Source organism: Oryctolagus cuniculus, chromosome 1 (assembly GCF_051225735.1).
Source record: "Oryctolagus cuniculus isolate XC-2025 breed Fujian yellow rabbit chromosome 1, ASM5122573v1, whole genome shotgun sequence".
In the NCBI taxonomy this organism is placed as follows: Eukaryota; Metazoa; Chordata; class Mammalia; order Lagomorpha; family Leporidae; genus Oryctolagus; species Oryctolagus cuniculus.
In genome coordinates this window covers 220,466,418-220,488,015 of record NC_142867.1, presented here as the reverse complement: position 1 = coordinate 220,488,015, position 21,598 = coordinate 220,466,418, and the positions used below count along the sequence as shown (strand labels likewise).

At 41.2% G+C, this 21,598-nt stretch overlaps 1 protein-coding gene across 6 annotated transcripts in view; it reads left to right on the top strand.

The window, feature by feature from the left end:
* ASTN2 (astrotactin 2) overlaps positions 1-21,598 on the top strand; it is a 1,018,233-nt gene that overhangs the window by 805,846 nt on the left and 190,789 nt on the right. For all 6 annotated transcript variants that reach the window (XM_008273385.3, XM_070066427.2, XM_070066421.2 and 3 more), the window contains one exon: positions 8,399-8,664. In XM_008273385.3, the coding sequence (XP_008271607.3) occupies positions 8,399-8,664 (266 nt within the window). The remainder of the gene's footprint in view (positions 1-8,398; positions 8,665-21,598) is intronic.

The following is a 21,598-nucleotide window of genomic DNA, read 5'->3' as shown; positions in this document are numbered from 1 at the left end:
AAGTGAGCCATTGTACTGTAACTGCCCCTCTGGGATTGTGCTTATTAACTGTGCATTTAAAGGAGAAACTGCCAGACTGGGATAGATGAAGAGATCCATTGTCCTGGGATTGGCAGTTTTTGTAAACGTGTCTTCTTCTTTTTGGGATCTCCACTATTGTTTCTCTTTCCAACCCCTGGATGTGAGCACACAAACACATACACATAAAACACACACACACATCTATCAAAAACCACCCAAGAGTGCCTCACTGTTCTTAGGATGGGGATGTTATATAACTTGTCAGTTGGTTCATCTTAGCATGACCCGCACGTGGGAGGCAGCCTTGAATACTGAGGTAAGGCATTCAAATAGCATGGAGTGCATAACTGTGGGTTTAGGTCTGATGCTCAGAATGAGAAATTTAGTTTCTAGGTGGGAAGATTCTCCCACAGTAGGATTGTAGGCTTAAAATAGTAATGTGTTCCACAACTTTCGAAGTGTCCAAGGAGTTGTAGGATGATTTTATGGTGAATTAAACATTGCATAGAATATCAGAACAGTTGTCCTTCAAAGTACCTTCCATCCCTTGAGAATCTATTAGCCCATGGGAATGGGTTGCAGATTAGGGGTATGGCCAGGTGGTGGCAGGTACGGGTATGACACAAGCGCCTGGTGTAGAGGCAGAAGAGAAAATTGGTAAAGAAAACTTTTTAAAGAGGAAATATGAACAGTGAAGGGAACAGTAGAACAGGAAAGGGACCTGTCTAGACTAGTTACAAGCTGCATGGTTTGGGCAACTGACTTTACCTCTTTGAGCTAGCAAGTGTACATTTGTAAAATAAAGACCAACTGCCCTTTAGGTTGTGTTGATAAATTGAGATAAAGGTTAAAGTCTAATAAATGTTACACAAATGGAAGGCTACAACAAAATAAGTCAGATCATCTGTTCACTTAATCAGGTGTTTACCTGCGGACTGTTTACGGGATATCAGACAGTGAACTCTGTGTTGGAAATGCAAAACTAATTAAAATCTGCCATGGTCTTTGCTCTTATGAAGCTCACAGTTTAGTTGGGCAGGCAGATATTCAATTAACTCACACATTAACTGAAATCATCCTGTATATATTATATATATATATTACATCCTATATATATATTATATATTACATCCTATAATGATGATGTAAATGATCCAGTTGATTTAGTACAAGTTGAGAATATCCAAAATATACATTATGGGTACATGTATGCTATGTGTATGTACATGATGTGTTGTGTGTGTGTTATTTCATTTCTATACTCCTTTTAATGTATATATTCCCTGGGATAATTTTCTTCTACCCCTAGGTAAAAATTGTAGCAGGCCACATCAAATCTATTATCACTTAGGGGATAGACAGTGCTATAGACATTTACACCGCTATCACATTTTTAAGTCAAGAATTAAGATGTTCAGTCCAATATTTTAATTAAACATCTAAATTTGATGAGTCAGATCTTTCCCTTCCCAGAAGGGACATTAAGTGTTGAGGAAACGGTTGGCATTCATTCCGTTTCTCTACTTGCAATTCTTCCTCTCCTTCTTCCAACGGTCAAAGCAGAAGGAGGAAGGAGTAATAAGGCTTCAGAAGATCCCAGTTGCCCTGGAATCTGTTTACCTGGCTCTGTACTCTGTGGTCCTGGGAGATTTTTAGAACTAGCTCTTTCCATGTGGGGCTTTTCCATGGTCTTCTCAGTGATCCCCATTGCTGGGGACATCTACTAAAACCTGAGATAATGCAATTTCTCCTCTTGAGGAGAACGCAAAACAGTTCTAGGTCAGCACTTGCTCCTATGTGATCCACATCCATCCAGATGAAGCATAAGAAATTTCAGAATCTGGACTAATCCCTATGTGTCCTATTCTGATCTGCTACCACAGTGTACTATAGATTTTTCAGGTGAAGATACACCCCAGCCCACTATCTTCCCAGCTGCTGACAGAAGTTCTCCAGGTGGCACTCTTGAAGATACTTCTCACAAGATTCGAGATTAGAAGACAATCTGCTTCACATGTTCCACCTGGGGTCCTGGAGACTTGAAGCAGGGTGATAATTCCCTCCACAGAAAATCTTACTAACATTGTTCCTCTCTACTCTTTGACCTCTTTTGATTTCTTTGTACTAGTTGAGGTTTCTACAGTTATGACATGAGTTAGAATTCATATCCTTTGTAAATCCTGCATCTAAGGACATGACTTTGGGATTTCACTTCTATCATGTCTTAGTGTCTCAACAGAAATTTCAGTTTTAACATCCTGTTACAACAACACCAATATAATTATAACAACCACAGCATCAGCAACAATAAAAGCTAATATTGATTGAGTGCTTAATCTGTGCCAGACATCCTATTAATCTTCACAATAACCCTTTTAGGTTGGTATGATTGTTTATAAGGGTACACAGATGATATTGGACTTTGACTGTTAGGCTGAGAAATTCAGATTTCACAACACAGATGTGCAGGCCTTGCTGATGGCATTTCAGCAGACTATTTGCCTTTATTAAGGATAGCTTTGAGGGTCCTTGAGTCAGCCTTCAGAGCAATCACTTTCCTCCAAAAGCAGACAGTAACTCCACCTAAGAAATGATCCCATTTTAGTAATTCCTGGGAGCCATTGTCATAATAAAGGCCACTCTTTATGATATAAAAGTCTCACCCCTTTCTCCCTCCCTTAATGTTTCTAATTTGAGCCCCTCTGGTCCCTGTGGAGCCTTTAAATGCTTCAAGTGCAAGCCAATTGCCAAAGCAAGCCTGTCTGACTAGGGAGGCAGCGCCCTGCACCGTTGCCGAATATTGAACAAACATCCGCGCAGCTTTGGCTCTCCCAGAAGCCCTTAGTCTGATGCCTTTGTTTTGTTTTCTGGATGAGGGCAAGTGGTGCCATCACCTCCTGCCGAAAAGCACTGGCTGCCCTCCCAACAAGGAGTTGTCACTTCTACTGAGGCTTTTTCTTTTCTTTTTTTTTTTTTCTTTTTTTTTTTTTGGTGGCAACAAAATAATACCCAGCAGGAATTTGGGAGGAGAAAAAAGAAAGTTCAGTTGGCAGGTTCTCAAATGAATGGGTTGTAGTGTCACTGGAACTGAATTGGGCTTGAAACCAGACATGATCCTATTTTGGAAGCATTGTTCAGAGGGATGGGAAATGTGAACAGAGGATAAGTCTCTTCAAAAAACGCTCTTTATCCTTGGCCTGTAAAAGACAGCCTGTTTTAACCTAACTCTCCCATTCCCTTACTGGTATGGGACTGCATGAAAACTTAGAGGAGGTTAGAACAACCAGAAAATCGATCAGCTATTCATTTGTTGACCTTTCAATTGAGGGAGCTAATTTTACTTTGGGAAGGGATTGTATCTTAATCGCCAGCCTTGATTAGTTGTCATCCTTGTAGCTCACAAATGCTGGCCATTAGAGTCATTGATGCTTTGATAAAATAGCACAGTGATCAGACTATGTAAATGTACTATATAATAAAAATATTTATTGAAAACATGTTTGAAAGTTCATGTGTTCTAAGCACTGTGTAGTGTGGGTATGGAAGTCAGCAAAATCTGCTGCTTTCTCTGCCCTTATGGAGTTCAGAGTCCTGAAGCATTAGCAAGAAATACAGAAACAGGATGCTCTGATAATGTAATATGACAATTCAATACGCATTGGTTGTATGCAGCATTCAGGCTTTCCTGGGGAATTAGCACTTGAACGAAATCTGAAGTATGAATGAAAGTTGGCCAGGAAAAAGGCAAGGGCTCAGGGTAGGAGAGAGGAAAGCATTATGTGTAGAGAGAAGAGCATGTGCCAGAAATGAAAGGCACAGGTGAATGCAAGGAACTTAGAGCCTGGGTAGTTGAAATGCGGACCAGGTAGAACAGAGTAAGAGACTGTGAAAGACTAGAGAGGCACCAGGTAGTCTATTGCCACGTTACCTATGTGCTTAAGACATAGGTCTGGTGAAGTGCCCTGGAATACTTTTAAGCAGAAAAGAAACATAAGGTTTGCTTTTTGAAAATAATATTTTAGCCACGGAGTGGGGTTGGATCAGAAGCAATTAGCCTTCACAACTGTGATGTCTACAGAAGAATAATTTAATGGAATGACTAAGGGTCTTCCCAGCTACAAGTCTTATCCAGGTTGTAACTTAAGCAGGACACAATTTTTAAGAAAAATCAGTGTTACTAAATGTGCATGGGATTTATTTATTTATTTATTTATTTTGCAGTCTTTTTCCTTGTGTCTGTCTCAGGTTCCTCACCTGTTAAGCAATGGGGTTAAGCCAGATGATAGTTCAGTACCCACCTTTTACAGAACCAGACCTTAAATTCAGCTATAAATTGTATACTACATGCTGTGGTTCAGTATTCTGCATAAACTAAGAGCTTTTAACCTTACTTATTGGGCTGATAGATTACAAACTCTAGGCCAGCGCCGCGCTTTCCAGGGCCCTAGCGCCCGGGCCCCTGCTGCAGGACCGGCTGCCCCCCTACAACCTGGAGAGCGGCCAAGGGAGACATTTGTGTGCGGCCCGCATGGCTACAGCACCATCCCCACCGCGCCCCCGCCGCAGCCCTACCCCTACCTCGTCACAGGGCTGCCCACTCACCACAGCCAGGCCGTCACTCGATACCCTGCCAACTCCATCGAGGTCGTCGGCAGCTGCCTGGTGTGCAGGGTCGGGGTGCTGGAGGACTGCTTCACCTTCTTGGGCATCTTCTGGGCCATCATCCTGCTTCCCTTCGGGTTCATCTGCTGCTTTGCCTTGAAGAAGCGGAGATGCCCCAACTGTGGCGCGACCTTTGCTTAGAGGGCACACTCTGGCTCCCTACTGTAAATGTGTACAGTAGTTCTATTGGCTAAGCTTCGGGACTGTTTTGTAGGCAAGGTGGGATTAGAAGGTGGCGTGTGCGAGCCCAGGTCCCTGGAAAGGCAGGGACCTGCTCCCAAGATTAAGGACAGCTCAAGAAAGCACTGCATTTATTTTTTGCAGTCTTCAAATTTGAGATATGAGAAATACTGTTTTAAATAAATGAGATTCGTACCATTAAAAAAAACTCTAAATATATATCTTGCAGAAACCAACCAGGGAAGATCTAAAGATTATGTTTCAAATATTTATTTTATTGGAAGGCAGAGATAGAAAGAGGATGTCTTTCATCTACCATCTACTGGTTCACTTCCCAAATGGCCAGGGCTGGACCAGGTCAAACCAGGAGCCTGGGGCTCTATCTGCATCTCTCACATGGGTGGCAGGGGTTCAATCACTTTTCCTTCCTTGGGACACGTTCTCCCCTTGTTTAAAATGGTGTTGGAGGTGTTTGTACAACATCATCATTTTCAAAAATATCCTTTTCAATAGTTATTGAAAGACATTTTGCAGAGAAAAGATGCCCCACTTTATTTTTTTTCCTTGGAAACTCACAGTTCAAGTATATTGATAGTTTATTTGGTTCTAAAGTTGTTGCTGTAATGCACCATATTTCCATGGTGATTGTAGGTGGGTCTTCTCTCTTTAAAACTCTCTAGCCTTAGCTGTAAACTGTGATGCGGACAGAGGTTGCCAAATTTTTTCTGTAAAGGGCCAGATAGTTTATATTTCATCCTTAGTGCGTCATTGAGTCTTTGCTACAGCAATTCACTTCTGCCATTGTGGCCATACACAATACATAACTGAATGGGAGTGGCTGTGCTCCAATAAAACTTTATTTACAAAAACAATAAATACGATGGTTTTGGCCCATGGTACAGTCTTGTTGACCTCCCGGCCAGGGTGTGGGCTAATAATTTCAAATCGCCTTGCAGCCCTGACTCTCTCTTGACCTTCTCCCCTAATGACTGTTCTCTCCCAAGTTTGAAGTCACTCTTCTCCAAAACCATCCATCTGGCCTGCAGTTCCCGAAGTCGTCATCATCATCATCATCATCATCATCATCTTTTTTTGACATATCTGCATATAAGACTGTCTCTGTCTCTCCAGCTGCTGGAATGCCTTCTTCACAGCCTTGTTTTGTTTATCTTAGTAACTACCATTCTTTAATCCCTCTGAAGGTTTGGTTAGCTGGAATTCGCCTTGTCTTCCTCCCCCAGAGCCTTTGATCTAAGGCTCATAAGCATTTGCTGACAGCCAGACAGAAAAGGTGGAGCCCAGATCCCAGGCCCGAGGGCCCAGAGAGTAATGAATGAAGGCTGCATTTATTTGTATTTCTAATTGGCAAGTCCATTTCCAGATCAGCTGCATGTCACTGCAAGCCGAGGACAAGAGCAGGAGAAAACTTTCCTTTTTCTATTAGACCTTCGTACCCAGGGCCCATTTCCGCTGGGGCAGGAGCTTGCCTTGACTTTACCAGGCTTGGTAAAAGCGACTGTATGGATCAGGCTCTGTCCTTTAGTGTTACTTTGTTTTGCTACTCAGATTGTGCATTGCGCATCTTTGAGGATGTGATCCACAGGATTTATGATGCAAATGGAACTCTTTGGGATATACAAATCACCCTGCTTCAAGAAACTTTTATGAACTCTTATATGGAAAGTCAGCCTTTAAAAGAAAGAAAAGTACAGCTACTCCTCTTTGAGGCTGAGAAGAGGGTTCAGAGCCCTGCCTGCCCATTTTCTCTCTTGCTTTATATAAGCAGTTCCAGAGGTGTTTGCCAGGGTTTCCAGAATTCCTAAGAAGAATTTTGGAGTCTCTAGACTTACAATAAATGTAGTTCTAGCTGCTCGTAGTTCTATAACCTCCCTCTTTTCGTGAGTCTCCAGTATATCCTTAGCACTTAGGCATTGAAGATAGGCAGGAGTAGGTACCATTGCCCTTGCTCTCCCAGAGTTGATAATATTTTTGAAGAGCTCAGAAGAAAATGGGATGGGAAAGTGAACTTAAAACTTCATAAACAGAAATAATTTATTCTGAAAAGAGGGGCTGGCACAATTAGGAAAGTCTTCCTGAAGCAGGCAAAATTGGAATGGAGCATTGATGGATAAAAGAGATTTGGAGAGGCAGAGGGAAAAATCAGGACAGAGTGAGCAAAGGCACAACAAAGAAAAATACTAGTTTTATAGGTCAAGAGAAACAGGACAGAATGGAGTGCATGAAGAAAGAGGCAGGAAAAGAAGTTTGAACAGGCGAACAGGTGAACACAGAAAGAAAGCAGAAATAATGTCTGTTCCAGATGGTTCTACCTCCTTCCATCTTTTTTTCACTTCTGAGTGATTTCATTGGTATTATTGACCTGATTTCATAGAATTAATCTATACTCTTCTGAATATTGAATTTCCTAAGGTTATAGAGATAAATTATCGAGTAGAACTGAGATTTATACTGAAATTGACTTGACTGAAACGTAGTGTTTCCCTCATTGTCTTAAGCTTCACAGAATGCATGTAGCAGGAGCAAAATATGAATGGAAGGGTAGAATATATGAGTTGACCATAGGCAGAAAGAAATTTCTACTTGGAAAAATATCTTTGACTATTTACAGTTTGCAAGATGCTTCGAGAGTCATGTGACCCAACTTACCAATTTTAAATATGCAGAAAGGGCCAAAGAGAACACAGAATACCTACTATAAACTGAAGGATAAGACACTATTCTTGTTTCTGAATCCTTAGGCCAGTGATCTTTCTAAGATATCATGAACAAATCATTCTATCATCTTTTTTCCTTTCCAGTGGATATCAGTTCCTTACAGCAGGCCCTTCAAAATGATTATTTCATTTGAGAGAGAGAGAGAGAGAGAGTGGGAGAGAGAGAGAGAGATTCTGTTCACTCACTGATTTATTCTCAAAATGCCCACAATGGCAATAGCTGGACTGAACTGAATCCAGGAGCCAGGAATTCAATACAGTTCTCCCATGTAAGTGACAGGGACGCAACTACCTGAGTTGACATTTGCTGCCTCCCAAGGTTCTCACTAGCAGGAAGCTAGAATCACAGAGTTGGAACTTGAACCAAGGCATTGAAGCATCTTAACCACTATGTCAAAAACTCTAGCAAGAGGCCAGCGCTGTGGCACAGCAGCCTAAAGCCCCGGCCTGAAGCACTGGCATCCCATATGGGCACTGGTTCGAGTCCTGGCTGCTCCACTTCTGATCCAGCTTTCTGCTATTGCCTGGGAAAGCAGTAGAAGGTGGCCCAAGTCCTTGGGACCCTGAACCTGCATGGGAGATCTGAAAGAAGCTCCTGGCTCCTTGCTTTGGATTAGTTCAGCTCTGGCCATTGCAGTCATATGGGGAGTGAACCAGAGGATGGAAGACCTCTCTCTCTCCAATAAATAAAATCAATCTTTTTTTTTTAAATAAAAAACAACTCCAGCAAGAGTGCTGGCTGTAAGAATGTAACCCTTTGAGAAATTCTAACTTCCCTCTTCCTGTTTTTCACCCTCTAGAGACCACAGAGCTGGGCAGCAAGAAGGAGTTTAAGTCCATGCCCTTCATCACCTACCTCTCAGGTCTGCTTACAGCTCAGATGCTATCAGATGACCAGCTTATCTCAGGTGTGGAGATCCGCTGTGAGGAGAAGGGCCGCTGTCCATCTACCTGCCACCTTTGCCGCAGACCAGGCAAGGAGCAACTGAGTCCCACACCAGTGCTGCTGGAGATCAACCGAGTGGTACCACTTTACACCCTCATTCAAGACAATGGCACAAAGGAGGTGAGCTCCCCTTGTCCAGATGCTAAATCAAACCTGACCAACCCTCCTACCTCCTGCCTTTTTGGATCCTTCATCCATGGGGATTGTTATCATCATCAATAGCAACAATATACTGGTGATGACAAGCATTTATCCACTCCTTACTATGTCCTGAGTTATTTTATAGCTTGGAAACACTAGCCACTATCACCAGGAAATCCTCAAATCTATTTTTGTGTGTGTGTGTATGTACAGAGTGACAAATAGATGTTTTGGATTGATTGGGTGGTTTTGCTCAAAGTTGGTTCATAGCCTCAGTCAGTTCCATCTTTTGCTGTTGATCTGATGCTTCTATGGTTGCCATGAAAAGAAAAAAAAACCTGGAAGGTTATATGTGAAAAGTGTAAATAGGTCAAACCTGTAAGTGGCAAATGTCATTTCAGCTCAAATTCTATTGATTGCCACCCAGTCATTGTCTACAGCTATCTGCAATCAAGGTAGGGAAATGCATTTGATCTGTATGCCTAGGAGAAGAAAACATAGGGTTGGTGAAAACCTGAATATCTGTTACTAAAAGAATACACAACTAATCTTAATCTCCCTCCACCAGATCTATGATTTACTTATGACTATTGGTTTTGTTTGTATTTGACCATATTTTTTATTTATGAAAATGGCAATTCTGTATGGTTCATCATAATATCATGCTTGCATTTCAACTGAGGAAACCTCAAAAATGTTAAATGTATTAGCTCAAAATTGTTCTTCTCCAGAGCATACATGCTTAACCATGAAATTATATCGCCTCAGTTCTTCTTTGGTGTCCCTCAGTTTTGCAGCATACCTGGGCTTGAAGGGACCATATGAATTGCTTGGCTCAATTATTTGTAAATTTGTGCTCATGGAAGTTTTTCCAAATGCAACCTTCCAGAAATCCCATTTCATAAAACCAGCAATAGTGATGTTACTACTTTAGTGAGAATGAGGAAGATGGATAAAACATCTCCTATTTGATGACCAGTCCTTCCTCTGCAACATTTCCCAAATAGCCCTGAGCCTCCAAATAAGATAATCGGTAGACTACTGACTGAATCTGATAGAACTCTGCAGATTATATGCTCTTCCCATAGCATCTTGTTGGGTTAAGTACTAATGGGTGGTGAATGGCCAAGTAGGGCTTCATAGAGGACAGAGAAAGAATGGATATAATAAGGTTGGAAAAGTATTGGGTAGACTGAGACAGAAGACAGCATGGTCTGGGGCTGATGCTGTGGCACAGCGGGTTAACGCCCTGGCCTGAAGTGCCAGCATACCATATGGGCGCCAGCTGCTCCACTTCCCATCCAGCTCTCTGCTATGCCCTGGGAAAGCAGTAGAAGATGGCCCAAGCCCTTGGGCCCTTGCACCGGCATGGGAGACCTAGAAGAAGCTCCTGGCTCCTGGCTTCGGATTGGCGCAGTTCCAGCTGTTGCGGCCAGTTGGGGAGTGAACCATTGGATGGAAGACCTCTCTCTCTCTGCCTCTCCTTCTCTCTCTGTGTAACTCTGACTTTCAAATAAGTAAATAAATCTTAAAAAAAAGAAGAAGAAGAAGACAGCATGATCTATACAAGGCCAAAATAAATTCTCCATGCCTAAGACCAGGAGATGGAATTAAAGTGAAGATGAGATCAGGAGGTTGGAAAGGGCCTGGTCATTTAGAATATTGTAAACTACATCATGGAATTTGGGCCCTATTCTGAGGGCAATAAGCTGATGAAGATATATGATTAGCAGAGAGCTGATGGAATTAAATGTATGTAGCAGATGGAGTCCTCTGTACACAACTCAAATGACCACCAGTGGGAGAGCAGTTGAAGATGGTGTGGATATGCTTACTATGGAATTCATAGCAATAGCCACTAAAATGAACCATAGTAACACACATCAATATAAAATATGTGAACATAATATTGTGTGTAGAAAATCTCAAAGATAGGTTTTATGTCACATACCTTTTTCTATATTTAAGTAATATCTCCCACACCCCTTAACTATACTACCTTTAAGAAATAAATACAAATGCAATAAAGCTATTTAAAAAGGAAAACAAAGAAATAATAACTATAGGATCATAGAATTCAGCATCATGTTAATCTTGACTCAAGTGAGGCCATGTAAACGTTTGTTTACATGTAAACATCCAAGTTCCTAGCTGGCATTTTTGGTGGTAAGTTTGGATGTATAAGTAAAGCACAACCTTGCATGGTACAACTATGTGCTTGGACCTTAATCAAGCACTGCAAAAAATAGTACAAGGCATAGTTCTGTGCATCAGAGGTCCCACAAGTAACAACAAAGAATAAAATACATATACCCATATAAGTCCACATCTCTAGCTGCAAAGGCAGAAAAGATTATGGAAATATAAGAAAATCAGGGAACTCTGTTAGGAGGCTATTGCAGCTTGCAATGAAAAACAAGGGTGCTCTGGCATTTGTCAGTGAGGATCAGAAAAGCAGCATATTGGTAGTTGGGTACAGCTGGCTCTCTAGGACATGGTTAATGAGGCTAGGGATATTGCCATTTACTGCTCTGTGAATTTGCCCTCAATGACTGTGTTTCTGGGCCACATTTTCTTCATCTGCAATGTGGCAAAATACAAGCTAAGTCATGGGACTTTTGCAACATGTTCTTGGCTCATGTGTGGCAGCAGCAAGGGTGGTGGTTTCTTTCCTCATTGCTCAGGAGCCAGATTCCCCTATGTCTGGATTGTGTGCCAACTCCCTTCAGCATGGTCAGAATATTCAATTTTTTGGAAATCCAATGAAATATTTCTGAGGCCAGCTAGTGGTGCATGAGTCCCAAGAGTGTGAAATGGTCACTAGATGTCACTGTTCTCCTTACTGGAGAGCTGGAAGAACTAGCTATTCATTCATTCATGAAGCAGGTATTTCTGAGTACTCAGTCTATGTCACATGCTGTATTATGCCCTGAGCAGTGGACAGAATGACAAACAGGCACAGTCTTTACCTTCTGGGAGAATACAGACTTGTGGAGAAGATAGGTGTTCATGAAACAATCACACAAATAAAGTCAGACTGAGAAAATTACCAAGAAGTCAGGTTGGTGGTTTGAAGTGTGTAACAAGGGATTTTGTAGGCTCAGGGAAGGCTTCCCTAAGGATGTGACAATGAAACAAAGTCCCTGATGCCCTCGTGCATAAAGTGTCTGTGGAGAACCAGGTTTGGAGGAGGAGGAGGAACATGAGAGCATTCTAGGTAGAAGGCCCAGTTTCTGCAAAGAACTAAAGAATGAGCAAACATGAACCATTTGAGGAAGTGAGTCTGAACCAGTGTTTCTAGGGCTGAGTCTGTGGGAGATCTTAGTAGACAATGCTGCGAAGAGGTCAGGTGGGGCTGCAGAGGCTGTGGGGAGGAGTTTGACCCCAGAGTAGAGGGAAACCATGGAGAGGCAAGGACAGATAGACAGGCATGGGCACTATCTTAGTTCTCTGCTCTCCTCATCTCATTGATCCCAACAAAGAAACGGTAAATCTAGTTGAATGGAGGTGGCTTCTTCAAAGTCTGCAGTATTTTCTCCCCACCCCCAAACCTAAAAGACAGTCTTTGTTTTTTATTGTTTCTTATCAGGCAGAGAGTGGGGTACATTAGACATTTACAAGGGAGTCAGGTAGCTCTTATAATGGGTGGAACAGGCCTTCTGCAAGTCTGGAAATGAACCTGGAGGAGGACAGTACAGCCACCCAACAAAGGAAGGGTGAAGAGATAGTAAGCAGTCTCATTTTGTTCATCGTTTGTTTTTCTACCTTTGCCTCAAACCCCCATCATGACTCTTTCCCTTCTCTTTGCTGTATCTACAGGCTGAGACAGAGGCCACAAGGAAGGAACATGAAAGAACTTCGACCTATAGTTGAGGAGCATGGGCTATGGCACTGAGTCACAGCAAGGCCTTGAGCAAGTCCTTCTTAGTTTCTGGGAGTTTCCTTTCCTAACTGAAAAAAATAGATAGATTGAGTGAGTTTCTTTCTGAATTTCCTAGAATAAACCTTGTCTATATGGAAGCAGTTAGTATAGGCTCCATGCTCCCCCTGACATGGGTTGAAATCCAGCCTCAATCCTCTATTCACTGTTTCCACATCTGTAAATATAGTTTCATGATCTCTACTGCATGGAAGTCAAAGGAAATAATAAATACATAGTGCCTGACACAGAGCATATAATGGAGATATCTTACCTATGATAATGATGCAGTTAGTGTTCATCTCAAATTGACCTTTCCCTTTTTTATGCTTCCTTTGGTACTTTCTCTTCTGGATATCATACCTTTGCTGACACCTAAGGCATTACATTTCGGGGTAGAACTCATATTTTTGTATGAGAGAGGCTATTGGTTAACCCAACAGTATACATTATATATATAGGAATCATAGGACCATTTACTTCTTTTATAAAAATAGCTAGAACTCAAACTCCATGGATAAGTGGTATCACAGATAGAGTTGCACATGAGTAAATGATTTCCTTCTCCTACAGACCTTCTAGTGCAGAATGGAAGTTCTTCTACTAAGAACCCCTGATTTCTTGAGTTATTTGAAGCACTGAGCGAAATCTTGAGCTCTTACATGGCATAGTTAGGGAGTGTGACTTGTTTGAGGTTTGTGGGGGAAGTTATGGCTTCTGATTCTGGATAAGACCCAGGGTGTGCACTGAATGGCCTTGGAGACCACTGGACGCTAGCTCATTGAGTGGCTGGGGTCTCTATGGCTCTATTCCAGTGACTACATGGGAAATGATAATACCTTTTGCCTCAGCTGCAAAGGAACCTTTAATCACACTCTGTAATGTGGTTTTGAACATTCAAAGTAGGAAAAGGTCTATGACACAGAATTTGATTAATGCATAAATCTCCTCCCTGTTAAATGTCACTTACACAGCCTGAAGTCACAGAATTTGGCTCAGTGCAACCGGTGGTTAAATGTACAAGACTTTGTGTGATTGTTAATTTATCCTGGTGGTAAGGGATCTCCAAAAAGGGAAGAGAGGAGAATCAGAAAACAGTTAGAACTGCATTTGAATCCCAACACTATCAATGTGTCTTTATTTTTTTAATCATACTATCTATCCCTATCCACGGATGATAGGAACCTCAACTAGGCTTTGTCTTTGTTAATTATATGTAGTTGTACATGTGTCTGCTATCAGGATATGGTCTGTGTTTCTTTATCTGTATAATGAGAAAAGCAAGTTAACTTCATCTAGGGGCCGCTTTGGTGCTTTGATAAGTCAGTTCTAACTTCTACCCAGAAAGTAAATGAAGTATTGTGAGGTTGGAAAGAGCACCGGTGACCTACAGTTTATTTCCTAGCCAGAGAAAATACCACTTTTATTCCTTAAATTTAGCACTGGGCGGAGAAACATATGCATATCTTACCTTCCCTCCCAATAACAAAGCATTTTCTAGGGACAGAGATATTAAAATAATATCCTGTTTATTGTATATAGATCAACCTCTCTTTTTTATAAATAGTAGAACTGAGATGAGGAATAACCTTCTCAGCTTATACAACCATGTCTGAAATTGAAATAGGCATGATTTCTGACCTCAGAAATACCTATGCCCTCTTTGAGACTCAGCGCCTTTATCTGTGAAATGGGTGGTGCTAACTTTTCCCACAATGGCTTCATTAGAAAAATTAAGAGACAGTTTGTTAACATTTTGAGGACTATAACGTTCTCTATAGATGTAGATGGCTCTTTTCTAGATTTCAGGTTTCCTGATTCCCAATCCTCTGAGCATTTTTCTTTTCATGCTGCACTAGCAAGAGCTATGTATAATTTTGGTCTTGTTGTGGTTGTCTGACCTTCCTGCAAATCCTTTCTCTCTGCCAGAGAGACTTGTTTGCTTCCTTTCTACTTCTTGGCTAAAACTGAGAAGAGGATTCCAGATGACTACTCTTTGTAAAGAAATTAACAGCCAGTCCCCACCTCCTGCCTCCAGATAAATTGCTAATACCATTATTGCCACAGTCATGATGACCACTATTATTATCACCACCATTAATGTACTATAACTGCTGTCACTACCATCATTACCACAACAGTGACCACCATGACCACAACTACCAGCCCTATATTGTTACCACTTATTGCCACCACTGTCACGATTACTTTAGCCCTGTCACTACCATCATCTTATATTGAGTGCTTAGTGTGTGCCAGATACTGATCCAGGACATGTGAAACCTGGGGACTGAGGTACAGCCTTCAAGGATCTCACAGTCTAGTGGATGAGTTAGAAGCCACTTCAACAACTATAATCACTTGCATATGCTGCATTAATGTACAGTTTTTTTTTCAAATAACGCAATAAGCATTATAAAGTATTAGACGAGAAAGAGAAAGAAACTATGAAAGGGAGAATATGGAAAAGATTTTGGGAGAAGGGAAACAACAGCTTACGGCAAGTCTATTGGTGAAGAAGATAATAATATCAGATGTATATACTCTGTGCCAACAATTTTGCTAAGGGCTTTACATGCTTTATCTCATTTAATCATACAACAACTTATGAGGAAAATATTATTATCCTATTTAACAGATGAAGAGATTGAGGCCCAGAGAACCTTGAACCATGGGCTGTGTGATTTCAAAGCTAGTCTAGACAAGAGTTGGAAAATTATTACCCATGGGCCAAATCCAGCCTGCCCCCTGTATTTGCAAATCAAGTTCAGTGAGTATATCCGCATCTATTCACTTATGTATCATCAATGGCTGCCTTTAGAGTTGAGTAGTAGCTATAGACAACAATATGGTGTGCAAAGCCTCATATATTTATTTTGCTACCCTTTACAAAAAACTTTGTCAGGCCCTGGTTTAGGCTATTAAAAGAGAGGAGGAAAAAAGTCATGTCAAATATTATGTGTCACAAATAAAGAGTTGAAGAATGAAACCTTACAATTATTGAAGATCAGTGGTATGCCTTTTTAAAAAGTGCTTTATGTGTATTGATACATGTTCTCTTACTCTTTATCCTCTACAAAATGTTTGAAATCCACACTATTACGTTCATTGCACAAATAAAAACCAAAACAAAGCAGAAAAGCTATGAGACTTTAGGGAGGAAAATAATTTATCTAAGATCACACAGCTAATGAGTTGTATGATGTCTGAGTCCAAAGCTCATGTGTTTAATCAGTCACTCTCACAACATGTTTAAAAGACTTGGGAGAAATAAAATTGGGAAAGTGTTATGCAGATGGCTGAGTTGTGGGCAACTTTGAATACTATGTTGAGGGATTTAGGTACCATGTAAGCTATAGATAGCTTTTAAAGATTTTAAGTTAAAGGCAAGATATAGCCAGGCAAATCCCGACAGCAATATTACAAAGTGGATTGCAGGGACAAGGGCTGGTTTTTGGCAAGCATTGTCAATTTGGGGTCACCAGATATTTGACTTTAAAAAGTCTTAAAATTCTCAACCTCAGAGATTTTATGTAGAATTATGCATTATTTGTGATTTTTTTTCTGGGTTGCAGATTCATGGCATTAGCCAGTTTTCTGAGTGTTGACCCCAATGCTAAAACAGTAAGTAAAGAATATTAAATCAGATCACTGCTTAGTTGGAGGCCTACTGCAGAAGTCCATGTATGAGATGACTGGGGGAGTAGGACTTCAATTCATACAATTTTAATAAATATTGACTATGGGCCTCTTAAGGGCTAAGCACTATTCTGAGCACTTGGGACACATCGGGGAGCAAGGCAGGCATAGGCTCCCAGCACTTGATACTTAATTTTTACTTGAGTGTATGTGAGAGATATAAAAGAAGCAATCTACATAGGAAACAATATTATATATTAAAAAGTGAAGAGAATGATGGGCATTGTGGCATAGCAAGTTAAGTCACCTCTTGGAATGCTTGCATCCTGCATCAGAGTGCCAATTTGAATATTGGCACCTCTGCTTCTCATCCAGCCTCTTGGCAATGCATTCTGGGAGGCAGCAAATGATGATTCAAGTACGTAGGCCACTGTCACCCACTTGGGGGACCTAGGTAAAGTACTAGGCTCCTGTCTCCTACTTGGCTCCACACTGGCTATTAGAGGCTTTTGGGAAGTAAACTAGCAGATGGAAGATTCTCTGTCTCTCTCTCTCTCTGTTACTTTGCCATTTAACTAGATGAATATAAATATTTTAAAAAGAATTTGAGATATCAAGAAAATAATAAAAAGCAGACTAAGACAGAAGAGCAGACCTCATTGAGAACAGAGTTCTAGATCTCAAAGTGTCTCGATGTGGATCAGAATCACTTGAGGTGAAGACGGAGGACATGTTTGTTAAAAACGTAGCTTCCTGACCTCCTCCTACTGATTCTGATTCTCTGAGATGGGATCGGGAATCTGTTTTTCCAAGATTCCCAGATAAATCTGATATATGCTGAGATGTATCACATCATTCAACCCTAGTTCCTATGTCTTTCTCATTTTGAAATTTCTTTAGGAAATTCCTTGTTTAAGGATTAAGAAAGTAGGCCAGCACTGTGGCTCACTTGGCTAATCTGTGGATTAGCCCCGGGAGGACTAGACTAGAACCCCGGGTTCTAGTCCCGGTTGGGGCGCTGGGTACTAGTCCCTGTTGCTCCTCTTCCAGTTTAGCTCTCTGCTGTGGCCCCGGAGGGCAGTGGAGGATGGCCCAAGTGCTTGGGTCCCTGCACCCGCATGGAAGACCGGAAGGAAGCACCTGGCTTCCGATTGGCACAGCGGCCATTAGGGGAGTAAACCAACAGAAGGAAGACCTTTCTCTCTGTCTCTCACTGTCTATAACTCTACCTGTTAAATAAGTTTTAAAAAAGGATTAAGAAAGTCAAGTATTCCTTATAATCTACCTTAAATCTCCTCTGGTGTTGTGGGCAGAGCATTCTGAGAAGGAGGTGAACTGGCCAGGAATCAGATTGTCAAGCAATCCTTGGCAACAGGGAAGATCAAAGGCAAGAGGGGGAAATAATCTGCATGTTACTCAACACGCTCATGGTCAATTACAAAAGAGGAACTTAATACTTGGCTTGCCTACTTGAAACCATAGCTCTTTCATGGAACCAGAAGGCTACCAGATTCAATAAAATATACAATGCATATATACATTTAGTCTTAGAAAATGCAAACATTTTTGCATGTCATAGAGTAGAGCATTAGAGCATTTTTCCCATGGGATATTAAATTCAATTATTAAATGTAATTCAAAATAGAATGACGGAATGTTTTTTCCTTGTACTTTTAATATTAACAAGCATTTGCTGAGCATACAGTGATGCCAAGAGCTCAGCTAAAGTACTTTATGTACTTAGCTCATTGAACCCTCTCATTAACCCCAAATGGTGAGTGCTGTTATTATCTTTCTTTTCCCAATGTGAGAAGTGGGGCATAGAGAAGTTAAATCACTTGCCCCAAGATCCCAAAAACAGCAACTGGTAAAGTGAGGATTTGTCTTGATCACCTGAGATAGTTCTCATTTGCCATATTCACTTTCTCCTTGTTACCTCTCTCCAACTTTTTCAATAAGGTACAATAAATGAAAGTGTAATGTGTTCTGAAGACACTATTACTGTTTCTATTGCCTTTTTCCTAGCTACTATCTCTTCATTTCTTTGCTTTTTCTTAAACTAATTAATTTCTTTGAAAGTGTGAAAGAGAGGGAAGGAGAAATGAGAGAAAGCTATCTTTTATCCACTGGATGACTCCTCAAATGCTTACAATAACTAGAGCTAGACCAGGCTGAAGTCAGGAGCCAGGAACTCAATCCAGGTCTCTCCTGTCATTGACATGAGCCCAAGTTCTTGGGTCATCATCTGTTGTCTCGTAGGCACAACAATAGGATACTGGATTGGAAATGTGGGGCAGCTGGGAGTCGGACCAAGCACTCCAATTTGGGATGCAGGTGTCCCAAACAGGGGTCCAAACCACTGCACCAAAATGCCCACCTCTGTTTATTTACTGGCCAAAATTCTTGAAAAAGTAGATTACCTATGCTGTCTACATGACCCTCATTCAAAGGTTGTCCCACCTTCCAATGGAAATTTAATGACTTCTCCTCATTTGTAAACCTTGCAGATCACTCTACTGCATTTGTAATGAATGCCTTTACCTTTCTGCTCAAAGTGTTTTCTGTCTCAGTTTTTGTAATTCTGAAACCTAGGGGATATCCTTGAAACCTATCTTTTCTTCCTACTTGTACACACTCCACCCCCCAAAATAACCCACTAACATATTCTATTGATATTTTTTAAGAGTTTCTCAAATATGTTTGCCTAGCCTGATACAAGTTGTGCCTGTGCTGTTGCAGCAACTAGCTAATGATGACTTACACCCCATCTAATCCACTTTCTTCCTTGAAGCTAGAATGATATTTTCAAAACTAAAACTTGCTAACATCACAGTTGTGATGAAAAACCTTTACTGGCTTCTAGTTGTTTGTAGGGTCAAGACCAGGGTTCTTACCATGGCCTTATAAGGGACTTTTTGGCCTGGATCTTTCTAATTTCTTAAAACTCATCTGATTTTTCTACTCCCACAACCTTGCTTTCTGTGCTCCAACCATTTGAATTTTCTAGTTTTTAGAAACACTATAGTTTGTCCTGTCAAAAGGACTTTGCACATCCTTTTCCCTGTATTTGGATGTGTTTAACCCCCTTTCTTCCTTTTCACTGAGTGAACTGCTACTTAGTAGACTTCCAAGGCTTCCAGATTGAATAAGATCCTCTTGTGTTTATTTTAAAGTTTAATTTCTTGTGTCTATTCATCATTCTTCATTTTTAATTGCTAATTTAATTTTAACTTTTAAATTCATTTTTGTTTGATTGATGTCTGTGTCTCCTTCTTCTACATTTTGTTTTGTTTTATTTATTTATTTATTTTTGACAGGCAGAGTGGACAGTGAGAGAGAGAGAGAGAGAGAAAGGTCTTCTTTTTGCCCTTGCTTCACCCTCCAATGGCCGCCGCAGCCGGCGCGCTGTGGCCAGCGCACCGCACTGATCCGATGGCAGGAGCCAGGTGCTTCTTCTGGTCTCCCATGGGGTGCAGGGCCCAAGCACTTGGGCTATCCTCCACTGCACTCCCGGGCCATAGCAGAGAGCTGTCCTGGAAGAGGGGCAACCGGGATAGAATCCGGTGCCCCGACCGGGACTAGAACCCGGTGTGCCGGCACCGCAAGGTGGAGGATTAGCCTAGTGAGCCGCGGCGCCGGCCTGTTTTGTTTTATTATCACAGCCATGTTTATAAGGAAGAAAGTGCAAGTAAACTCAGGAATGGGTAGGATTACATAGAAATCTAGTCCAACCTTAGTCTATTTCTTGATTCCTGTCTACCATACGTTGCAAAAGCTTATTGGCCCTGTATTTGAACAATCCCAGTTTTCAAAAGACTTGCTCAGTGACCCCTAATCATCCTGTTCTCCTCAGTGAGAGAACATTCTCCCTTACATGGAGTGAAAATATTTTCCTGTACATTAGGGGGTAAATTTCATGAGACCAGGGACTAGACCAACTTTGCTCAGCATTGCAACAGTTTTTAATATAGTGCCTGACACAGAGAAGAAATGTATATGTAAATGGTAATTCATGAATGAAAGGGTGAATAAAGAAGTCACCAACTTGTATTGGTATGCATACATGGTACTTTTAAATACGCTGGCTCCCACAATCTTTTCAGTAGAACTATGAAGGTAGTGATGTTGTTTACCTTCATTTTATAGATAAGGATACTTAGGCTCAGAGAGTATAGGCAACCATCCCCTGAAGCCCCAGAGGACTAGCAAATGTCAAAACTAGGGCTGGAATCCCTTTTCCAGCTGTCCCACATCCCCACTAATTCATCAAATCACCATCATTTATCTGAGGGTTTCATACAAAGACTGCCCCAACCAGGGCAGTGTGGGGCTTCCAGGAACAGAGCAAGCTGCAGCCCCCATCCCTGTTGGAGCTTAGCTCTAGTCACAGGGGCCTCTTCTTGGGTCATTAGGCAACTTCAGACAGCAGTGGTGCTAAGGGCCCAGAGAGAATTCACAAACAATCTAACTCTCTCTATTTCTCTCTAATCTGAGAAGAAAAAAGTCATTCCAGATGTGCCTCACAATTCACCAGACTTATGAAGTTGAAAGCTACATGAGTTTGCACCACTTACACAGTCGGTCTGTGCAGTGCCTTCTCTGGTCAACAGAGCCACATAATTCCTAGCATCTCTGAGCAAAACAGCTCCAGGCAGTAAATTCATATCCTGGGAAGAGGGGAAGATCACAAGGAATAGGGCTTCTTGGAGTATGTGTTTCTTTTCCTTTTTAGCTTTGTCTCCAAGTGATCCCATTTTGGGGAGCCCTGTTAAGTCCCAGGATCTTCCCATCCCCAAACCAATTTAGTTTAGAAAGGTGTAACATCTACAGTGGTAGAATAGCCTAATAAACCTCTAGTTCTAGTTACCTTCTAGTTTCAGTATATCAAACCTGTTTCATCTGGTTTATTGTCTGCTTCCCTACTACCCTGATAATTTTGCAAAACATCTCAAACATTAGATAACTTATATGTAAATGTGAAAGTCCAAGCTTTAAAAGATAAACACAAAAAAATGGCCTCAATACCACTACCAGACCAAATTAATAATTCCCCTGTATTGTCAAATATCCCATCACTGTTCATGTTTATCAGTTGTCTCATATCTTTGGTACCAGTTTGTTTGCTCAAATTGAGAAATATCCAAATATCCAAATGTTGTGGTTGGCTGATAAGTAAGTCTCTTAACCCACAGATCCCTCCTTTTATCTCTCTTTTTAAAAAATATTTATTTATTTATTTACTTGAAAGACTGTCAGAGAGAGACAAAGAGATCTATACTCTAGTTCCCTCCATAAATGCCCTCAAGATCTGGGACCCGGCCAGGCTGAAACCAGGAGCTAGGAACTCCATCTTGG